Consider the following 21,810-nt stretch of genomic DNA (forward strand, 5'->3'; position numbering starts at 1 on the left):
TGGGTTCCCGTCTGGCACCAAAGCATTAAAAAAACATTCTGTGACTCTAGTTTTAGAATGCTGTGAAGATAAAAATATTTTCAGTATTTTTTTCCCTAAAAGTCAAAGAGTTACACTGTGTTTAGATGACAAGGCTGCCCATTAAAGCAGGGAGGGGTGCCGGGGGCACAGTGGGGTCTCTCAGGAATTGCACACATTCAAAAAGTGTAGATCTTTGAAGAATGCAAGTTCTAAAGATGGTTTCTATAGTGAATCAGATGAAAGAGGATTTAAAATTTTTTTTTATATTTTTATGCTCATAGGATGGTCTCTTATAAACCTTATTACTCTTCCTGGAAAGTTGCAGGAGTAAGATAAAAAGCATAACTAACTCAAAAGAGTGATCTCCTGGGATCTTGAGTTCATCTTTGCTCTCTTTCTCTGTAAAAGCCAAAGAAAATTTAAAGGCCACATGTGTCTACAGGAAAATCCTTATAAGAAATCACGAATACTATGCAAGAATGAGAATAATTTTATCTCTATACTATCAAAGTGACATAATGAAATTTGATTTTTATAGCTTATTCATTCATAGATTCACCAAACATATATTAATACTGTATCATTCTCCTAGGCACTAGGGTTCAAAGATGAATTAGACTGATTCCCTGTCCTCAAGTTCTTGAGTAGGCAGAAGCCAACTGGTACAGGAATAATTGCAATACAGCATGATAAGTGCTATAATGATGATGGAGGTGGGCAAGGTGGTATTCAAAATATTGATCAAGCAATATGGTACAGGCACCAACAAATCAGAATAGATACCAGCCTCAATACTGGAATAGAAGGAGAGATCTCCTGCTGGGCCAGGTCTCTCTTCCTCTAGTACCCATTTTTTTGTGGAGATCCAGGGGGGCTTCAAGGAAGAGTCCAGGGTGGACAGGGTGTTAAGTGGAGAGGTACTTGGCGGGTGTAGGGAGGTGCCTTCAAAACTGGCTAACAACAAGTGTGGTAGTGCTGATGTGTGCCCGCTGCAAATCAGCTCTGAACATGGAGTGTTACAATTCTTTTGAAAATGAATGTCCGGATATTTCCATCACTATTATTCTAGATTGCTGTCTATTTTAAATTCATTGAGTGCATTTCTGCAGCTGTCACTAAGCTTTGCTTCCAATGATGTATGTATCACCCTAGGGCAGGTGGGACATGCAAAGACTTTGATGGAACTCTGCTCAGCTTGAGGTTCTGGATTTAAATGACTGATAGCATGTGTGGGTTCACCAAAGATATTACCATTACAAAAGGGTAGTTATGTACCACCTTTAATCTAGCCATATTGCATTTCATCATTGGTTGCTGCAGTGAGAGGAAAACCTGGCCATACAGTGAATACTTTAATCTATCATCATAAAGAAGGCCTTGTCAATCTTGGCTCAAAAAGCTAGGCTTAACGACCAAACTGGAGATAGTCTTTAAATAAAAATAGAGATTATTCAGTAGTTATCTTTGTAAGGTTTCCTCTAGGTTAATATTAGTTATTATTGGTTATTTTATCCAATAGAATAGAAGTAAGGAATAAAATTGAGAAGAAACTTACTCTTTAAACACAAACACACGCATCTATAAAGCACAAAAAAGGTATTTACAAGCCATTTGGCATTATTTGGGTTACTGCATCAGTATTTTGTAGCACAACAAATACAACAAAATGTTTCTGTAAAAGACAGTTCTCTTCATTCTTCTAGAATGTAGAACTTCTCTGGTTAGATGGTAATTGACAAAGCTGAACAAAGACTGGCTCTTCATTTATTCCAACTTGTGACACAATTGAATGGAAGTGTCCCTACTTCCGAATGTTTCTTCCCGAGGGAGGCAGAGTGTGTAGCAAGATCAAACAACTGTGCTTCATGAGTGTGTGTACTCAGGCAGAATGGTTAGGACTCCAGAGGGATTTGTGTGCCTGCATCACGCCCTGGGCACTTCCCCTCCTCAATCCCTGTGGAATTTCTCAGCTGCAGCCATCAGTTCTAGGGGTTAGATGAGCCTGGCAGAAGCAGATCTCAGTGCTCTCATTCGTTACCACTGCCTCGTTCTTGCCGCTGCCTCGTTCTTGCCGCGGTTCTGACAAGCCAAAGAATTGTGAGCTCTGGCTGACCTCCCTGCCATTGCGTTTGATACACCCTTGCTCTAACTCTGCTTTTTCTTCCTCCTCCAGGCAGGACCTCCACACTTGATACAGAAAAATATGGCAATAGCTGCTGTCATTACACCCACTTAATGATACACCTGCCTATTTGATGGGAAATCAATGGACTTGACTGGCATTCTCGTATTTACTTGGTGGACCTAGAGTTACTAATTGTGTAGGTACTAGAGAGGAGATGTAGCCATTAGTTAGGAAATGAATTATTTTCTTTTGTTTCTCATAGATGCCTATTGTTAGAAGGTGCTCTAGTACAATCTTTTCATGCTACAGATAAGAAGTCTAAGATTCTACAAAACTTAATGACAACAAAGTGTAGGAATTCTCTGGTTCTCAATCCACTGATCCTGCCATCTCTTTATTTCAGGGATGATTCACATCAGTATTCTACTTCTGGAAATCCTGAATTAACTCACTGTATGTGAGTGGAAATATTGGAAAGAATTTCACATGCCTTAAAGAGAATTAATAGAAAGATGCAAATTACCTTAATAGGTTTGGCCTCAGTTTTGTGATTTCTTGTTACAGATTCTGTAATATTATCACCAAGTTATTATCCATTTTACTTGGGTGGAACTTTGTGATTATATCTGTGAAACAGACCTTGAATGTCACAGATGTCCAAATACAAGAGCAATGTTTTCCAAATTTTGAGGCTTGCGCTTTCAATTGTAAAGGTCTGTAAAGGTCTAAAGAAATGCAGACTCTTCAGAGAATCTAATTAACATGCCAATATTCAATCATATTAACATGCAAATATTCTGATACTGTTTCCAAGCCCCAAGTGTCACCAAGTAATTGCCCCGCAGAACTCAAGGGTGGGTTTGGAAGCATTTAACAATTTAAGAGATGCGATCACCAACCACCCTGAACCAGACCAAGCCCCACTGTAAGAGCACCGCCTATGACCTTCCTCTCATTATTAATGCTAAGATCTCCTCTCTGGGAGGAGCTTAGGCCTTATCACCATAACCTGCAGTGTATGTGGAAGCATGTTTTCCAACTAAGCCTGTGCAAGCGAATGACCACCTCTCCCTTTTGAATATTCATTCCTCGTCTGAAATAACAGTCCCTGCTTCCCTTTGTTTGGGGACAGCCACAACTTTTGAAATGATTCCACGTGGCCTCCTATTTGCTGCAAATAAGTTCTACTTTTTGTGACAACTACCTCTGGTGTAGACTCTGATTTTAACTCTGCCTGGAGGCAAACCCACTTTTGGTTTGGTAACACAAGGTTGACATCTGACTATTATGTTAATGATAGAGGGACTTTTTGATGTATCTACTCAACATATATAAATAGTACCACCAACTTTTTTATTCTATAAGGCTCGCCTTAGAGTCATCTTTGACTTTCGATCTCTCCTATTCATCCCGTACATCCAATTAAGCCTCCAAGTTTGATTCTTCTTATCAAAATTACTTTTAGTATCTAATTTTTGTCTCCATTGCCACTATGCTCTCTATCACTTTATGCCTTAGCTTTTGTAAGACTCATAATTGACTTTGCTAACTCCTGCCTGGTTAGTTCTCCCAAAATACCACTTTCTTCATGTCCTTATCTTACTTCTCAATCTACAATGGCTTCCTATTACCTACTGAAGAATTTCCTAACTTCTTCTCCTGCCATTTGAGGCCTAGACCCACATTACTTATCCAACCTCGTTTCAAACAAAAATTCCAGCTCCCGTGCAGGTGGTCTCATGGTTAGTTGCAGTGCATGTGGCTGACTGTGCTTATCCATGCCTTACTCCATGTCCTGCCTTGTCCTCTTATCTACTCTCTTAAGTCAAGCTAGAGTTTCACCTCTCTAAGAATCTCCTCCCAATTCTCTTTGAGCTTCTGTGGTAGAACCAATGCCATGTACAGTACAACACTGTGTTATGTTCTGGCAAATATTATTCTTTACTTGTTTTTGTTTTAGGCCTTGTACGTCTAACAAGATCAGGAGATCTTTTCAGAAGGAAACCATCCATACACAGTGTTGATAGTATAGGATATTCTTGCTTATTCTTTGACTTAAAATATTTTAAAAGTCAACAAGTGTTTTAGATATGCCCACCTTTATCCGAGCATAAAATATTCGGAGAACAATCTAATTCAATCAGGTATCTAGGGGATTTATTTTATTTCTAGGAATCCTTTTTCATGCTGAGTATTAACAACTAACTTCAAAGCATACCAGTAGAACTTAGGAACTTCTTAATAATGATTATGTAATGAGGAGGCTGAATATGGAGAACGATTAATGATGTATGACCTGATTAAGTCATACATATTCACAAATATGCATGTGGATGGAATATAGGTAGTGTCAAAATGGATTAAGATCCTAATTCCCTCATTTTTGTTCACAGTCAAATATAGATATGGAGAATCACTATAAATGAAAATTTATTCTATTGAAATTTTACACAAAGCTCTTTGAGAAATTTATTTTACTTATATTGTACAATTGGCTCATTCAAGACACCTTCTTTTGTGTTTTGAAAGACACCTAATGAGCCCACTTATTGATACATTAAAAATATGTCATTTTACTAAGGAGCATAAAATAGATATTATAGTACCAATTCCATTTCTGAGTATCACGATTCCTTCCATATTTATTACAGTTAATATTTCCCTTGAAGATTTTCTCTTTAAAGTTACCTAGTATCATAATAAAATGCCGTAATTTTTAGTGTTCTATTTTGTGAAAAGCTCTTATGAGAGCAAGTTGCAAAATCAAAGAACTCAAATTCTACTTTGAAATTACCCTCTTCCTCATAACCTAAAGTGGTAACTCTTGAACTTTCACCCCTGGTAGTTAGTTCCAGAGCTCCTGGGCTACTTTACCAGAGATCTTTCATAAGTCCCTTAAAGTTGACTGGCATTTGTAATTAGGCCTTAGACATATTACTTATTGGCCTCTGACACACATCCAAACATTGACATGCTTTGAGGTTCCCATCTTGGTTAGAACAAAAGATGCCAGATGGAAAGCCAATAAGATTTTGGTGTATGTTTTCTTTATTATTTAAGGCCCTAAGAGTGTGTGTCTACCAAAATAAAAGCCTTTCTATTTTTTTTTAACTTCGTATTGGTTCTTACAAAACATAGGAAAGAAACTCAATTTCTAAAGTTAGAATTGTGTGTCTTGGATTGGCCCTTCTGTGGTTTCATTGGAAAATGTGTGTTTGCCGTGTGATGGATATAGCAGCAGTAAAATGCCAGAATTATTATGAAATCATGTGGGGAAACATTTTATCCGTAGAAATCTACTCATAAGGTTTTTGTATTCTAGGGAATTTGCCTGTCAGGAAAAATCTGAGATTTAACTGCGAGGAAACAACTGTGTTTATTTTGAAGGAGGCAATGAAATTCTGTGGGGTGGTTAGAAGATTTCAAGTATCTTTTTTTGTGTGTGTGTGTGAGGAAGATCAGCCCTGAGCTAACATCCATGCTAATCCTCCTCTTTTTGCTGAGGAAGACCGGCTCTGAGCTAACATCTATTGCCAATCCTCCTCCTTTTTTTTCCCCAAAGCCCCAGTAGATAGTTGTATGTCATAGTTGCACATCCTTCTAGTTGCTGTATGTGGGACTTGGCCTCAGCATGGCCGGAGAAACGGTGTGTCGGTGTGCGCCCGGGATGCAAACCCGGGGCCGCCAGTAGCAGAGCGCGTGCACTTAACCGCTAAGCCACGGGGCCGGCCCTCAAGTATCTTTTTGAATGGCCAAATGGAACTTGATTTTCTGGTGAAGATCACCTATATTAGCATTTCAACGGAAGGCCAACCATCACGCTAACCTGTTCTCAGTTAGTTTAATAAGATAATTTGACATTTTGTAAGGCGCTTTTCATATGCATGACATTTTGAATACATCATGGCATTGAGCAAATTAATTCCTTATATAGGCAAATAGCGGCTCCTTCTTAACTTTGGTTTGTAGTATGAAATGCCATTCCTATTCCTCTTTTGGAAACTGAGAATAATGGTAAAAAAAAGAATTGTGTACTTTCACTTAACAACTCTCTTAAAATGTTTTATTAAGCTGGTAGTGCTATTCTGCAAGAAGGCAGAATTTATGTCACAACAGAATTGAGTCATGGGTACGTTGGAAAAAAGATTGGAGGAGAAAAATGGGCCAAATGCATGGCAAGAGAGAAAGGATGGTCACTCCTCTATTCTACCTTCTTGAAATTAAATTTAAGCCACGAGAGGACAAGAATGATGAAAGACCAGGGATTAGGCAAAAGAGACTCTGACATGGCACGGAGACTTGGAGTTGAGAAATAGTGGGATGAGGTTTTCCTAGTGGGAAAATCTTGTCTGTTGGACCAAGAAGTACTTCCTCCCTATTCACATGGAAGCTTATTGATCAGGGGGCTTGCGTAATGAAAATATATGAAGACGACTACCCTAGTACTTGTATGCAGATGGATTTGAGAGAGACCAGTAAGAATTCAGAGCTGAAGAGCAAAGATCCAAATGATCTGAGGTAGATATTATCTACATTTTGTAGATGAAGAGACAGGTTCTACAAATTTAATCTGTCCGAAGTCACACAGCTAGTGGGTTGAAAGTCAGGGTCAAACGTATCCCTATGGCTTGTTAGGAAACAAAATTCAACTGAGTAAATTTTAAAGATCTTATTGGATTTATTCAATGATTCGTGAATCGGTCAATATCCAATCTAGCAGATAGAACGGAGCTTTGAGGAGCTGTACAAAATGAAGGGAGCAGGAACAAGGAAGTTCTACTAGGCAGAAAAGTGGGTTGGTCATTGCAAGGTCACTTTCCTTTAGGGGATGGCAGGGGTCTATCAGGCAGATGACCTGACTAGTGCTGATCAGGCAATTGCTGACTGACTGGTTGAACATTCCATTTCTGGGAGAGCCAAAACTGTAATTCAGTTAAGTCTCCATTTCGTGACACGGGGCTTAGTATAAGAGACTCCATTTTGGGCCTGTTGTCTTGATTTTTTTAACAGGCTGATTTCAAAAATAGTAGTCTGCTGGTTTTTGTTTTTTAACCAGAAGAAATACTACAAAACTGTTGTTATTTCAACTTTTTAAAAAAATAGTCATCCATTTAACTAACATTTAATTTTGTACCAGGTACTGAAGGTACAATAGTGAACAAGACAGACACTATCCCTTGTTTCTAAAAGATCAGTTATTTTCCTTTTTGGCTCATTCTAAATACTTTATGTAACAGACTTGTTAAAACTGGTGTGCATGCTACAGTTAACAGTACTGTATTGTACACTTGAAATTCTGTTAAGAGGGTAGATCTCATGTGAAGTTTTCTTACCATCAATAAAATTAAAAAAACCTGGCACGCATGGTGAAAGAGTATATTAACCGAGCATATACACAAATATGTGCTAATCATGTGCCCGAGGTGAACCACGAGTGTTTTCAGTCACGGCTTCTTTTTAGCTTTGTAAAATAAAAGTTGATTAACTTTTGGCCAGTAATTTCTTGAGATTATTTTACAGTTAAAATGAGAAGCTAAAAATAAGCCTATAAACTAGAATTGTAAACAGAGGCCTTCAGAAATACTCATGAACCCATTCTTTCAAAGTTTATTTAAAGCTTCTATTTTCTTTAATGGTAGCTCTTTGTGTGTATCAGAAAACAGAGTGATCTGTAGTGTGCTCCACAGACAAGCATGTCTTGAGTTTTAGAATTTACAATGCAGGAGTCAGACTGTCTGGGATAAATCTCTCACCCACCACTTACAGGATGTATGATGTTGGGCAGGTCACTTAACCTCTCTGATCATCACCTTCCGAAACTGTATTGAGATGACACAACTAGTGTAAATGAAAGAAATGATGCATGGGCGGTGCTCAGCCCAGTGCCAGATGGGTGATGAGCACTCATGAATATTGACCATCATCATTATCTTTTTTATTATGTCCCAGTATTTTGTATTTTTCCCCCGTGACACTATGGGGCCATCAGGTTCTCTGACTTCCAGGGACAGCGTCTTCTCCTCTCCCTCTTGCTCTCCTGGGCAGAGTGACACACTCAGGCCTGCCCGTTGTTCCCTCAGGTCTCCACTCCCACCCTGCCCTTTCCCTCTGAAGGATCCTGTTCCTCTTCAGAGGGTTTCATGTGGACTTTTTGTTTTCTCATTTTCCATCACTAATTTTCAGTGTAAAACCAGTTCTGTTATGATTATTTTTCTTATTGGTGACTAATTTTGGCAAAACGCATGCTTAATAATTAATTTAGCACCAGCTTAAAGACATGTGGGCCATTTACATGTGTGGAATGGTGTGTGTGGTGCTGCTGTGTTTAATTCATCCATCAGCAATCTGGCAAAAGCTTGCAACACTGCACAGCCATTAAGGAAAATAAATCCCAGTTACCATTGGCCCACTTTTTCCACATTTCCCATAAGGAAGATTGTTTCAATCTCTGATAAATTAAGAATTAACATTTTTTAGTTTATTGAGCGTGTGACAAACTATGTTTAACCATTGATCTTGTTATTTTTTTGTTAGTTTAAAAATTCTCTTTATCTTTAAAAGACCTGTTTATCACTCTACATTCCATTGGAGATATGGATTCTAGAAAGCTCATTTAAATTTTTCTGCAAGCTTAGGAACTAAACTTCTTTTTTCATGTTAATATATTACATTGTACATATAATAACCACTCTTGTTATACAGCATATAATTTCACAGAGAAACACGTCTTTCCTATTTCCCAACCCCTACTCTCTGACATCTTGCAGCCCCCGCCCCTGCAAGTAGAAATAAAGAAAGCTGTCATGATAAATCCCCTGTAGGATCATGGCTAAAACATTCTAGTACCATAATAATGAAACACGTTATGTGTGGGAGAAGAATGATAGAAATAACAACTGTGCCACATCAGAGCTGATTAAAGTCAATGAACTGCAATACTGGGCTGTTGGTAGTCTTCAACAGTTTCTATTGAATATTCTACTATGTTTATTATCTAAATATTAAAAACAGCAATAAAGACAACTCTTTATTTGCTGGAATTCCATTTCTGAAAACACAGAATTTACATAAAGCCCAGAAAATATTTCCTTGCACTTGTTTGGGAAACCCCTTTCTCTTATTATTTAAGTGCAGTAGTTTTCCAGTGTGTTCTTGGGAAAGTCTCTAATCGTCTCGTAAATATCGTCATTTTTCCCTCATTACAAAATTTATAAGTATCAATGAAATCTTGGGTAAACTTGAAGTGCTTCATTTAAACCTCGCACCGGCTAGAACTGAACTTACATGGAGATAACCGGGAAGAAGGCTTAGAAGGCAATTTTGGCCCACTGGCCTCTCTCCACGAGGAATAGGAACTCACCCAATTTAAAAATAACTCTAATGATCAAGTAATGTTGAGAATTAGAGTCACTACAGTTCTAATGGAAGTTACTTGTATTTATTTAAAGCATTTTAATAGCAATTGTTAAAACTGGAAAAATATAGAAGTAGATAAAATGGGAGTCCTGCTCTCAATGTATTTCATGAGAAAGATAAAAACATACTTTGCCAGAAGGGCATGCCTTGCTGCTTAAGAACTCTCCTAATGAGAAGTATATTCTGGACTAATGAGCCTATTTTCTTCTAAACCAGTGGCTTTTAAACCATTTTGGTTACTACCCCAAGGAAGCATTGCATTTTACATTTAAACCAGACCACACATCCATATCCACCCAGTTGGCTTAAGGTGGCCCAGTGTGTGCACTGTGATGCACTCCAGTTATTAGCCACTGAAGGGGGTTCTTCTCTCCCCCTCTCTTTTTATACCTTCCACAAGTCACATTGTTTGATCTCCATTCATTGGACACAATTTCTCCACATGCTTTATGTTTCATAAGTTTTACTTGAAATTGTCAAAAACTTCCTGGTATAAAAGCTAGAAAAGAAGCATATTTATGAAAGGAAAATTCATAAAATTACTTTCAAGATTTGGTATTTTATTTGATTTTTAAAATCCCCTCTAGGAATTTGACAAGATAACTCTAATTACTAATCTTAGGGGGCCAGTACATTATAGATATTCATAGCCTTACTAAAATTATGATATGGCCTAGTTAAGATATGAACATAAAAATTTAGCAACTTCACTTTTGTTGTTTATAACTAAAATGCTAATGAACTGTTTTTACTAACAAATTATCAATTTTTATATTTTTTGTTACTCTAATAACATATAAGAATAAAATTCCTGAAACATTTGTTAGTATGTCTCTTGTGTTGTTCAAAAAAGGGAGGAATACTTTTACAACTTTTCAATTGAACTCATTGCCTTTAAAATAAATACTATACATCTGAATAATACTCTATAGTGAGAGCTATGGATCTTGGCTATTGTAAACCTAAATTATTACTTATTATTTGTTATGATTAACTTTCTTTCATAAACTGACATTCCATGGAGATTAGAAAGTTGAGGAAATTTGAAACAAAAATACACACATAAAAGATATTTAAAACAGGGCCGGCCCCGTGGCTTAGCAGTTAAGTGCGCGCGCTCTGCTACTGGCAGCCCGGGTTCCGATCCCGGGCGTGCACCGACGCACTGCTTCTCCGGCCATGCTGAGGCCGCGTCCCACACACAGCAACTAGAAGGATGTGCAACTATGACATACAACGATCTACTGGGGCTTTGGGGACAAAAAGGGAGGAGGATTGGCAATAGATGTTAGCTCAGAGCCACTCTTAGCAAAAAGAGGAGGATTAGCGTGGATGTTAGCTCAGGGCTGATCTTCCTCACCAAAAAAAAAGAAAGATATTTAAAACAAACAAGCCCATGTTAACACAGTGATTTAAAATATCTTGGGAAATAAATCTCCTGAATAAAAAAAGTATTTCTTTGAAAAGTTAACATGGTATGAAATAGTGTTGACATGCACCAAATAGCCCATGGGCAGTGTTCCTTTAAAGGTCATCGAGTGATAAACCCTGTTCTGGTTACTAGAGATATAAGGATGAGCAAGAGAGTCCCTACTCTCAAGAGTTTATAGTCCAGTGGGAGACTGTAGCAAGTAACAATCATACATCTGACCAAGTAGCCGTTTTATAGAAATAGGAGGCAGGCCGTTGGTACAATGAAGCAGTCTGGAAAGTTTGTACCGGCTGTGTCCAGCTCAGTCTATGGAGAGTGAGTTCAAACATGAGAGGCAACGTGGTCAGTCAAAGGGCACTGATATGGACTCAGGAAGCTGGTATTTGCTGTGTGGGGACCCTCGGCAGGTTGTTTTCATCTCTCTTGGCCTCGATTTTATGTTTGCAGAAATGTGAATCATTGATTTATAAACTTACTTTAGCCAATGAACTTTGTCTGCAAATGGCTGCAGTTCAATATGGCAAATTGGGGCTGCTCTGAGAGTCCCAGATGAAGCCCAGTGTGAAAGCCTTTGGGCTGCATCGCCTGCTGGGTATGTTGTAGTACAGACATTTTATGAGTATGAAAAAAATAAATTTTAGCTAATATTCTACTTCTACCAGGCATTTGCTGTTTAAGCCTTTTACTTCTAATTGTGGAATGAAAGGCTTTGTCCATGTTAAAAGAATTTCAGGCATTAAGCAAGCTAGCAGGTGGGAGGACTTTGGGGAAGGCTCTGAAATTAATCTGTGCCTGCTTGTAAGGTTAATCCAGAAGATCTGAAGGTAAACCTGGTATAGTCTTCTGAAAGTAGCTAGAGGATGGGGGAGGATGGTTCAGAAAGGATGATACACTGTCTCCTTTGTGCCCAGACAGGTTCCTCCCAGGAGCCATCTGCAGCTGTCGGAGGCCTATTCCTGGGATGGGTTGGCGTGGAGGGGCATCCTAGGTTTGCACACATTTCTCCTGTAGACCTCCCTACCCCGGCTTGCATCTGCATGGGGGTCTCTCCATCTGCTCAGATTCTTACTCATTCTTGTCCTCCCTGACCTTGGTCTCCTGCTCTCGCCTTTGCCTTAACGTTTCTCTTTTTCTGCCTCCAGAATTCTGGATAAGAGTATTTGCTTTTTGGAAACTAAGAAGTTTCAGCTTTTTATTACGATGTGTCAAATTGTTTAGAAGTCTTACTATTTTTATTGATGAATATGACTGTGATATAACAAGGAAATAGTTTATAAGCATCAGTGCATTCATGAGGAATGAAGGAAACAGCCGTTTAACATATGTATATAGCACTTTACAGTTCTCATCCTCACAATAATCATATAAATGTGGTAGAGTTAGTATTATTTACCAGATCTTTTAGCAGACTAAAATCAAAGAGCTTAATTGGAAGAGCTCAATTTACACAGTAGTGAAAACCTATAAGCTTTTATCTCTTTGTTCCATATTCTTTTCTTTAAACTGCCTCTTTGAATATTACAGTTGGAAGGTAATGTTAATCTCTCACAGTCTTATTCACATACATAGTCAGCTTTTCTTATCAAATACTCAAATACATTATCATATTGACTAAATACAAAAAGAAAATATAAATAGAGCAAAAGAGGGAGCTGATATTTATTGAGCTCCTGGTTTGTGCCTTTGCATGCGTTCTTTACCTCCTTCACTGAAATTCAGTCGGGAATTAATTCTCAAATGACCCATGTCATTAGTGACCATTTGGTCATGCTTGTAACAAGGTGGCTACGTTTCTCCCTGTTCTCAGGTTTTTATGACAACACCCCTAAGCGCAATCACCTAGGGCAAGAGCATTCCCTTTGTTCCCTTTTTTTAAACCACTTTATTGAAGTATAATTGATATGTATAAAGCTATACATATTTAATGTATACAATCGATGACTTTGGGGATAAGTCTACATCCATGAAACCATCACCATCATCAAGGCCATAGACATATCCATCACCTCCCAAAGATTCCTCCTGCTCTTTTTATTATTACTATTATTATTACTATTTTGAAGTAAGAACACTTAACATAAGATCTACCCTCTTAGCAAATTTTAAGTCTACAGTACAGTATTGTTAGCTATAGGCACTATGCTGTGTGGTTGATCTCCAGAACTTATTTATCTCTTATAACTGAAACTTTGTACGATTTGATCATCACTTCCCCATTTTCCCCTCCCCCTAGCAACGATCATTCTATTCTCTGCTTCTGTGAATTTGACTATTTTAGATTCCACATATAAATCAGATCATAACAGTATTTGTCTTTCTGTATCTGGCTTATTTCACTTAGCATAGTGTCCTCTAGGTCCATCCATGTTGTTGCAAATGGCAGGATTTAATTCTTTTTTAAGGCTGAATAATATTCCATGGTATGTAGGTTACCGCCCAACGTGGGGCCTTCTGCTCGCCGCAAGACATGCCAATAGTCAAGAGGCAAGGTGGTTGGAGAAAAAGGACTTTTTTTTATTACAGCTTGCTAGCAAGAGGGAACATGGCCGACTAATGTCTGAAAAAAACCATCTTAAAGGGGCACGAATCTTACAGCAGTTATATAGGCCAGTGGGTTATAGGGGTGGGGGTTAGAAATGTTGACCTTCTGGTCTTACAGACTGGGAGTCGCCACACCAGGTCTTTCAGTTTTCATTGATGTTGGCTATCAGCATAGACTCTCTGTTTGGGGGTCATCACATTCCTAAGGAACTCAAAAGAACAAAGTTATCATCTTATCACAGCTGGGATGTATATGCACAGGCAGGGGTTGTAAAATCAACATAGCAGTTAGATCTCCTGGAGGGTGCATATCCAGCTGGGTTAGTTTGTCAGAGGTCATTCAATGTTGCAGTAGGGTTTCTTTTCTACAACATGGCTTCCCTCATGTCAACCTTGTCTTGAGCCCATATCATGTATATACCACATTTACTTTATTCATTCATCCTTCGATGGACATTTAGGTTGTTTCCATATGTTGGCTATTGTGAATAATGCTGCAATGAGCTTGGGAGTGCAGGTATCTCTTTGAGGTCTTGACTTCAATTCCTTTGGATAAATGCCCAGAAGTGGGATTGCTGGATCATATGGTAGTTTTAGTTTTAATTTTTTGAGGAAGCTTCATACTGTTTTCCATAGTGGCCACACCAATTTATATTCCCACCAATAGTGTACCAGGGTTCTCTTTTCTCCACACCCTTACCGATACTTGCTATCTTTTGTTTTTCAATAACCACTCTCCTAACAGGTGTGAAGTGATATCTCATTGTGGTGTTGATCTGTATTTCTCTGATGATTAGTGACGTTGAGCACTTTTTCACATAACTGTTGGCCGTTTGGATGTCCTCTTTGCCAAAATGTCTGTTCAGATCTTTTGCCCATATTTAAATCAGGTTATTCGTTTTTTTGCTATTGAGTTTGTGAGTTCTTTATATATTTTGGGTATTAACCCCTTATCAGATATGTGGTTTGCAAATATTTTCTCCCATTCCGTAGGCTTTTGTATTTTGTTGATCATTTTCTTTGCTGTGCAGAAACTTTTTGATTTGATGTAGTTCTACTTGTTTATTTTTGCTTTAGTTACTGTGCTTTTGGTGTCATATCCAAAAAGTCATTGCCAAGACCATTGTCAAGGACCTTTTTCCCTATGCTTTCTTCTAGGAGTTTTATGATTTTAGTTTTTATGCTTAAGTCTTTAATCCATTTTGAGTTGATTTCTTCCCTTTGTTTCTATCCACATTATTTATGCTCTCGAAAAAGCAGACAAAGCCAGAAATCTGTGTTGAAATAGACAGCAAGAGGTAAAAACAAAACAAAACAAAAACCCAGCCACTTAAGAATTTTGAAACTTTCTTGACTGCTTTGTGTGTGTTTAATTGTAAATGTTTATAAGAGGTAAAAATGTTTTTAAAATATAAAGAAAATTCTGGTAAAAAAAAAATCTCTTTTCAGAGTATTCAGAAAGATTATTTTTAAGCTCAGCCTTGACAGACTTGCAGGAGTGGAGAAGAGTGAACAGATCCAAGTAATAGGAGTAGAATTGATAGGTTTTGGTAATTTATCTGATAAGCCAGATAAGGTTATCCAGATACTTGCAGTAACCACCACCCCCGAGACCATGGCAAGGCCCATATAAGGCATATCTTTACTTCTGAGCACATATCTAACCTTAGAGACGAGCCTTATCACAGGTGCGGTCATCATTACTGAGGAGTAGGGTACTCCAACGATATTAGTTGTGGGCCAGAAGAACTGGCTGGCTTAAGACACCTGGCTATGATGTAATTTGATGACTTGGATCTGTCTGCAGTTGGGTTTGTCAACACTGGTCTTTAAAGTATTACCATTATGGCTAATTTTTACTAATATCTATCTCAGGCTGACAGTTTGCATCATCTTTCAAGCAAAAACTCTTGTTAAAGCGTAAACAGTACCAATTGTCATGAATTTTCTTATCAGGAAGAACAATGTGGTTTTATAGCCTTTCTCTGTTTTCTATAATTCATTCTTCATGAATTCTCTGCTCGTAGATTTTCACTTCGTCTGTTGCTGATAGCTTCTGCTTTTTCTCTTCCCGTTCATATTCTTGAACTAGTTTCTTTTGCAGAGTCATGTCTTTCTGCTGATAGAATTCACTGAGAATTTCTGCTGCAAGGATCTGGCCAGATTCAGTGAAGAAGAGTCAGGTTCCAGCTTCTATATTTGTTCTTACAGCTCATGCCTGGCTGAAACTTTATTGCTCAATTTGGAATGGAAATGGTTGCTAACTTTTCCAACTATTGTTAACATTGGTTTTGCTTGGGAAACATCTATCGTTTGTCTCTTCTAATTTTTCATCTTCTCACTCTGGTGAATTGCCAGCTGTCCATTGTCAAATTTATCCCATCCATCCCATTTTTTATTTTTATTTTATTTTATTTTTTTGTGAGGAAGATCAGCCCTGTGCTAACATCTGCCAATCCTCCTCTTTTTTTGCTGAGGAAGACTGGCCCTGGGCTAACATCCGTGCCCATCTTCTTCCACTTTATATGGGACACCGCCACAGCATGGCTTGCCAAGCCGTGTGTTGGTGCGCGCCCGGGATCCGAACCGGCGAACCCCGGGCCGCCGCAGCGGAGCGCACACACTTAACTGCTTGCACCACTGGGCTGGCCCCCCATTTTTTATTATTTTTGCCGTTAAATTCAGAAGCAATATCAAGTTGTCTCGTCTGCACAGTAGACGTCTTCAAAACTTCTCTTTATTCTCTTTGTAAGAAATATCTTTATTTAAGTCTTTCTGAGAGTTTTGTATAATATATTAGTTTACTAAGCTCAATATAATGCTCACTCCAGTCTTCTGTTTCCTATAGTAATTATAACATGCTCTTCTCAAATCTAGCATTTTCTTTGTAAATCCAACAGTTTAGATTCCCATCTTCTCATAACTTAGTTTGGCTTCATTTTCTCTCTCAAATATTATGAAATTCTTTGTAAAACCTTGTCATATTCAATAGATAGCTGTCTTACCAAATATCTTTTCAGTTTTCTTAGATTCTATTCCTTCTCAATTCTCAATATAACAACCAGATTTCCCACAGCATTTGATTCATTTCTTTAAGTCTTCTGAGTGAATATTCAAGGCAGACATGTTCAGAAATATTCTAACTTTTGTTTCTTGATTTCTTCAAAAGATGTCATGGTTTCTTTGATGATTTTTTAATAATCTATCTTTTAAAAATTGTTTATTTCAAACTATTTTTAAACACATTGTTTTTATTTGATAAATTCTACTGTTTAAAAGGAACATTCTTCAGAAGGAAAATGAAAAACTAATTCCAATAAACAAATAATAATTATAGGCTTCTAAGATTGTCATAAAAATCAGACTGGGCCGTTCTGGCACCTTTGTCCTGGATGAGACAGCAGTCAGTCAAACTAACTTCAGCTGTAATTTTCCCCTGGTCGTTCCTAACATTTTCTCTTTATCCTTGAATATTCCTAAATTTGTGTGTGATTTATTTTTACTTGTCACTTGGAGTATGAGTTCAATCTTAGGACTGCTGTATTCAATTCTGGAAAATTCTCATCTTTTATCTGTTAAACAAAGCCCTCTCTATCATTTCTTTTGGATTCTCTTATTGAAAGTAAAATTTAGCTTCTTAACATAGATAGATAGATAGATAGGTAGATAGATAGATAGATAGATAGATAGATAGATAGCATCTTGGTCTGTTCGGGCTGCTCTAACAAAATACCACAGATTGAGTGGCTTATAAACAACAGAAATTTATTTCTCACAGTTCTGGAGGCTGGGAAGTCTAAGGCACCAGCACAGTCACCGTCTGGTGAGGGCCCTCTTCCTGGGTCATAGCTGGTGCCTTCTCACTGTGTCCTCACACGGTGGAAGGGGCTAGGGAGCTCTTTGGGGTCTCTTTTATAAGAGTGCAAATCCTATTCATGAGGGTTCCAGCCTCATGACTTAAGCACCTCTCAAAGGCCCCCCCTCCTAATACTATCATCCTTGGGGCTTAGAATTTCAACATGTGAATTTTGGGAGCACATTAATATTCAGACTATGATAGATAAATAGAGAGAGAGAGAGAGAGAGAGAGATTGGATCTGTCTCTCTGGGCAGCATTTTGCATCTTTCATGTCAATTTTCTCTTCAGCCATATCTAGGCTAGCATTTAATTGATTTATATTTTTAAAAGATTTCAATGACTATATTTTTCGTTTTCAAGATTTCTTGAGTTATCTTTCAAATCCATTTGTTCTTTTTTTCCCCAATTTACATTTAAAATCCCTCGCTCTTTACTGGCTGTTACATCTTCATTTATCTCTTAAAGCATGATTAATATACTGACCTGTGTCTGAGGATTTCTTAAAAATAATACCTGGAAAGAATTCATGATCCTCTTGTTGAGTGCTGCCTTTCTTAGCATTAGATTTCTTCATGTGATTTAGAATTTTGATTTGTATACTCATTATGAGTATGAGGTATTTATTATTATTATTATTTTTAGTGTAGTTTTCTCTGTGTGTGTGTCAGCCTTTCTTTCCTCTGTGCTTACCCTTTCTTACCTTACCATTCTGTGTTTGTCTTTACCTGACCTCCCAGCCTTCCAGACCAGACTGGTCTTAAAGTGGCATTTTAGGACTCCTGTCCCTGAGTTGTGTTGGAGGTACCGTAGAGTTAGGCATCAAACCAGCAGAAGCATACTTCCTTTTCTGATTGAGAGATCATGTCTATATTCTTCAATCTTTAAGACAGAGACCCAGGTCTTCAGCACTTCCAAGCCGCTGGCTTGAAGAAGTGAGTCTGGCTCTGATTAGGGAACTTTTGAGTATTTGTTCTCCAGGGATAGTACTTGCAGCCACCATTCCTACTTCTAGAACTGGAACCCAGCAGGCTCATGGTTTTATCCCTGTTCTCCACTTTGCATTCTGGTCCATTTCTGGCCTGTGGACGTGCCCATTTCTTTTTTGAATACAAATTCATCTAAAAACCTTTTCCATTTTTATAATTGACCATGTGTTTTGAGTAGAAGGAACAAATCAGAGCATAAACTCGTTGTACATCTTCACAACATGCTACTAACAATTTTTCATGTGTAATCTTTTAATCTTTTCAACTTCTTTGCCTTTACAGGGCAGGTATACGTCTTATATGTGACCTATAACCCCTACTGTGCAGACTGAGAGACATCATAAGTTGTAGTAGTTGCTAAATACTTCCTAGTTTATGTGATTTTGTAATAGAAAAAAATCTGACTCCTAATCTTAAGGACATTGTATATATCAGAATATGTCAATATATATCTGTGTATGTGTGTGTTTGAGTGTGTGTATAAATGTATATTTTTCATACCTATTATGTCCCATTGGGTTTATTTACCTATTTATTTGATTCTCCTTCTGTTCTCAATCTGGCAAGCATACCTTGAGTATGATTAAAACTTCTCTTTATTCCAGAATACAGAAAGAAACCTAAAATTTCTAATGACCATTTTGGATTCTGCTGTAAAGCTGCTTCTCCTAATATTTTCAACTAGTTTTATTGTTTGGTTGTTTTTAACCTGTTACAAAACACAGATGGCCAAACTTGTTCTGTGTATGGGCTTGAGGGGAAACTAACTGGCTCACCGATGTTTTTGTTTCTCACGATAGGGTTTCCATGTGGAAGTCAGTAGCTCAGGGCCTCATTGAGAGTCAGCTGGATGCTAAGGCCTGTACTGCTTGTGTCCTGAATTTTCTAGAGTTCGGAAGTCATCAGTCCAACTTAGCAGCTCATTCTTTAAAACCAGGCAGTTCTGTGTTTTCCTTGGCCTCTTTCTTCCAGCAAATATTTTAAGACCTCAATTCTCATTGTGGGCTAATTATTCTCTTCTATTTGCCTGAACCATAATTCAGTGGGAGCTATTCCTACCCAAGGAAATGAGGGCAGAAATTATATAGTTGAGAATAATGGCTTGAAAGCCATGAATGTCTAGAATCTTGTGCTAAGTCTGATACATACCAGCTTGGTGGTCTTTATAGGCAACTCACTGAAAAAAACAGAAGTTTTTCCTCCAATTTTAAAGTGGGATCATCATAAAGACTAAATATTTATTGAACGACAATAACGAGCTAGCCCCTTAGAAAAATGAGGCATATAGTTACTACCTAAACACTTTCCAGTTAAAAGGGTGTGATTTTAACTCAGCTGGTTCTCAATTAGAGAAATTCCAATATGTGTATATTCACATTTAATAAAATAGAAAAATTTGTAAGTATTATTTCCATTACTAATATATACATTTAATTAACTGCCCACTAAATATTTTCAAGAGAATCGTGATGGACCTGACTGAAGAGAAACTATAGTCATTTGTACTTAGAAATTTTAATTGTTAGTATACTGAAACCTTCAGAAAAGAAATTTTCCTAAGAAACCTGAAATCTCAACACCACCAGTTTGCTTAGCAAGCCTTTCTTTATTGATGATATCTAGGCAGGATGAATAAAAATTCTGAATCTTTAGTGTTCCTAAGTAACACTAGATGATTAGCAATCTAGTGTAGCTTTTATAATTAAATGAAGCTTAAGAGTCATGCTGAAATACCAAAGACAGTGCTGGCCTTTACAAATATCTGCTCCCTTTCTTCAAGTTGTTAGTTAAAAACAGTGATAAAATATATAGAAATTATTTACTAGCCATTTTGGAACCAGGAAAAAAAAAGTTAAATCACACTCAAAAAATTATTCTTTGTGTTTCAGGCCCTCCGGGGAAACGAGGTAAGAGGGGCCGAAGAGGAGAATCTGGTAAGTCTCTCTTTCAGCTGCTCTATGTCATTCACGTTCTGGTTAGGTCCCTGCATCTGTTCCTCCTAATTAATGATTACACTGTCTTGTTAGAGGTTGCGCATGTGCGCTTGTGTGTGTGTAAATCTTTTCTGCCAGACCTAGAATGTTATCTTCTGCTTATTTCTATCAAACTGTAGTAAGGAGAAGTTTACAAAATATTATTAATTTTATAACATTATTTGTTTCGTAACCACGGGCACCCAGGTTTGGCTTATTGACTGTATCAAATTCAGTCTGTTCTTTCTGTGTACATCGGAGGGTTTCTCAGCTGCGCACAGTGTGGCAGCATCCTCCCCGCCTCCATCTCTGGAGGTGGTCAGTGAACGTGGTTTCTCTCTGAAAACATCTGCCTGGGGACACTGGGGCACATGTCTTGGAAAGCTTTATTGTTATTTTATCCAACTGGTACAATTTTGTCATGCTTTTACTCTCATTCTTTTCAAAATTTGAGAATTTTTATTCCTCTTGTATAACTGTAGAATTTTAGTGATGACAGCCGCCTTGGTAATCAATCCAGCATTTTCATTTTGTGGTTGAGGAAACGGAGGCCCAGAGCAGGCAGGTGATTCGGCCAAGGCCGTGCAGTTTTTTATGAGCAGAACTTGAAACACAACCAATTGTTCTGACGCCAACTTCAGTGAGTCTGTGCTTTCAGGCCAAATACTTACATGCAAAGTGAAGCAGAAAAGTCAAATAAAAATTTTTTTGAAACCAAGATATCCAAATGAGTGAGTTTACTTACTGTTTTATTTCTTTTATAAAGTCTAAGACTCCAAAAATATATACCATGAGAAGTCTTATCAGGCCATCAATTCTTCCTTGCAAGATGAGAGGAAGGTAGTTTAAGGTTTGATTCTAATGTGCTAAGAAATGTTATTTTCCAATATTTTCTATAAGTATTTATCAGTATTAAACACAACCGATTACTAAGTGTTGAAACAGTGGAAATACTAACCTATCATAAAGAGCAGGCAGCAGATTGATGTTTTGGGTCTTATTTCCTCTTCCTTTTGGAAAAAAGATGTCAAAGTTAAAAGGGTTTATGAAAATTCAATAATTTAGGCTGCGTACCTGCTTAATTCCTTTAAGAGTATTCTCAAAAGTTGTCTTTAATCCTCATTGAGTCTAAGTAATGGAAACTTGTTTAGATATCCCTTCACTAGGTGCAGAGTTTTATATTATGAGGATGCTTTAAAAACTTGTTTTGAGGAAAAAAATGATAAACTATTGGTAGAGTCAAATAATCACTGAATTGTTCTTTGTGTCAAAAGAAAGAGGATTGAAAAAAACAGTGAAAATTTTGTCTTTGTGTAAAGTCTTACAGAAAATATGAAAGTCAATTCCCAATTTCCTGGCTCCTTAGAATTGGTGTTTTAATTAAGCATATGGTGTGTAAAGTATTGAAATTTTCTTAGACTTTGCCTGTGTTTTGATGAGAATACATAGTTTTAAAG

At 37.6% G+C, this 21,810-nt stretch overlaps 1 protein-coding gene across 1 annotated transcript in view; it reads left to right on the forward strand.

Annotated features, from left to right (window-relative positions):
• COL25A1 (collagen type XXV alpha 1 chain) overlaps positions 1 to 21,810 on the forward strand; it is a 445,780-nt gene that overhangs the window by 218,754 nt on the left and 205,216 nt on the right. Inside the window, exon 3 of the mRNA XM_087437749.1 lies at positions 20,270 to 20,314. Within this exon, the coding sequence (XP_087293875.1) occupies positions 20,270 to 20,314 (45 nt within the window). The remainder of the gene's footprint in view (positions 1 to 20,269; positions 20,315 to 21,810) is intronic.

The sequence above is a fragment of the Ceratotherium simum genome, chromosome 12 (genome assembly GCF_057802395.1).
Source record: "Ceratotherium simum simum isolate JZ-2026a chromosome 12, ASM5780239v1, whole genome shotgun sequence".
In the NCBI taxonomy this organism is placed as follows: domain Eukaryota; kingdom Metazoa; phylum Chordata; class Mammalia; order Perissodactyla; family Rhinocerotidae; genus Ceratotherium; species Ceratotherium simum.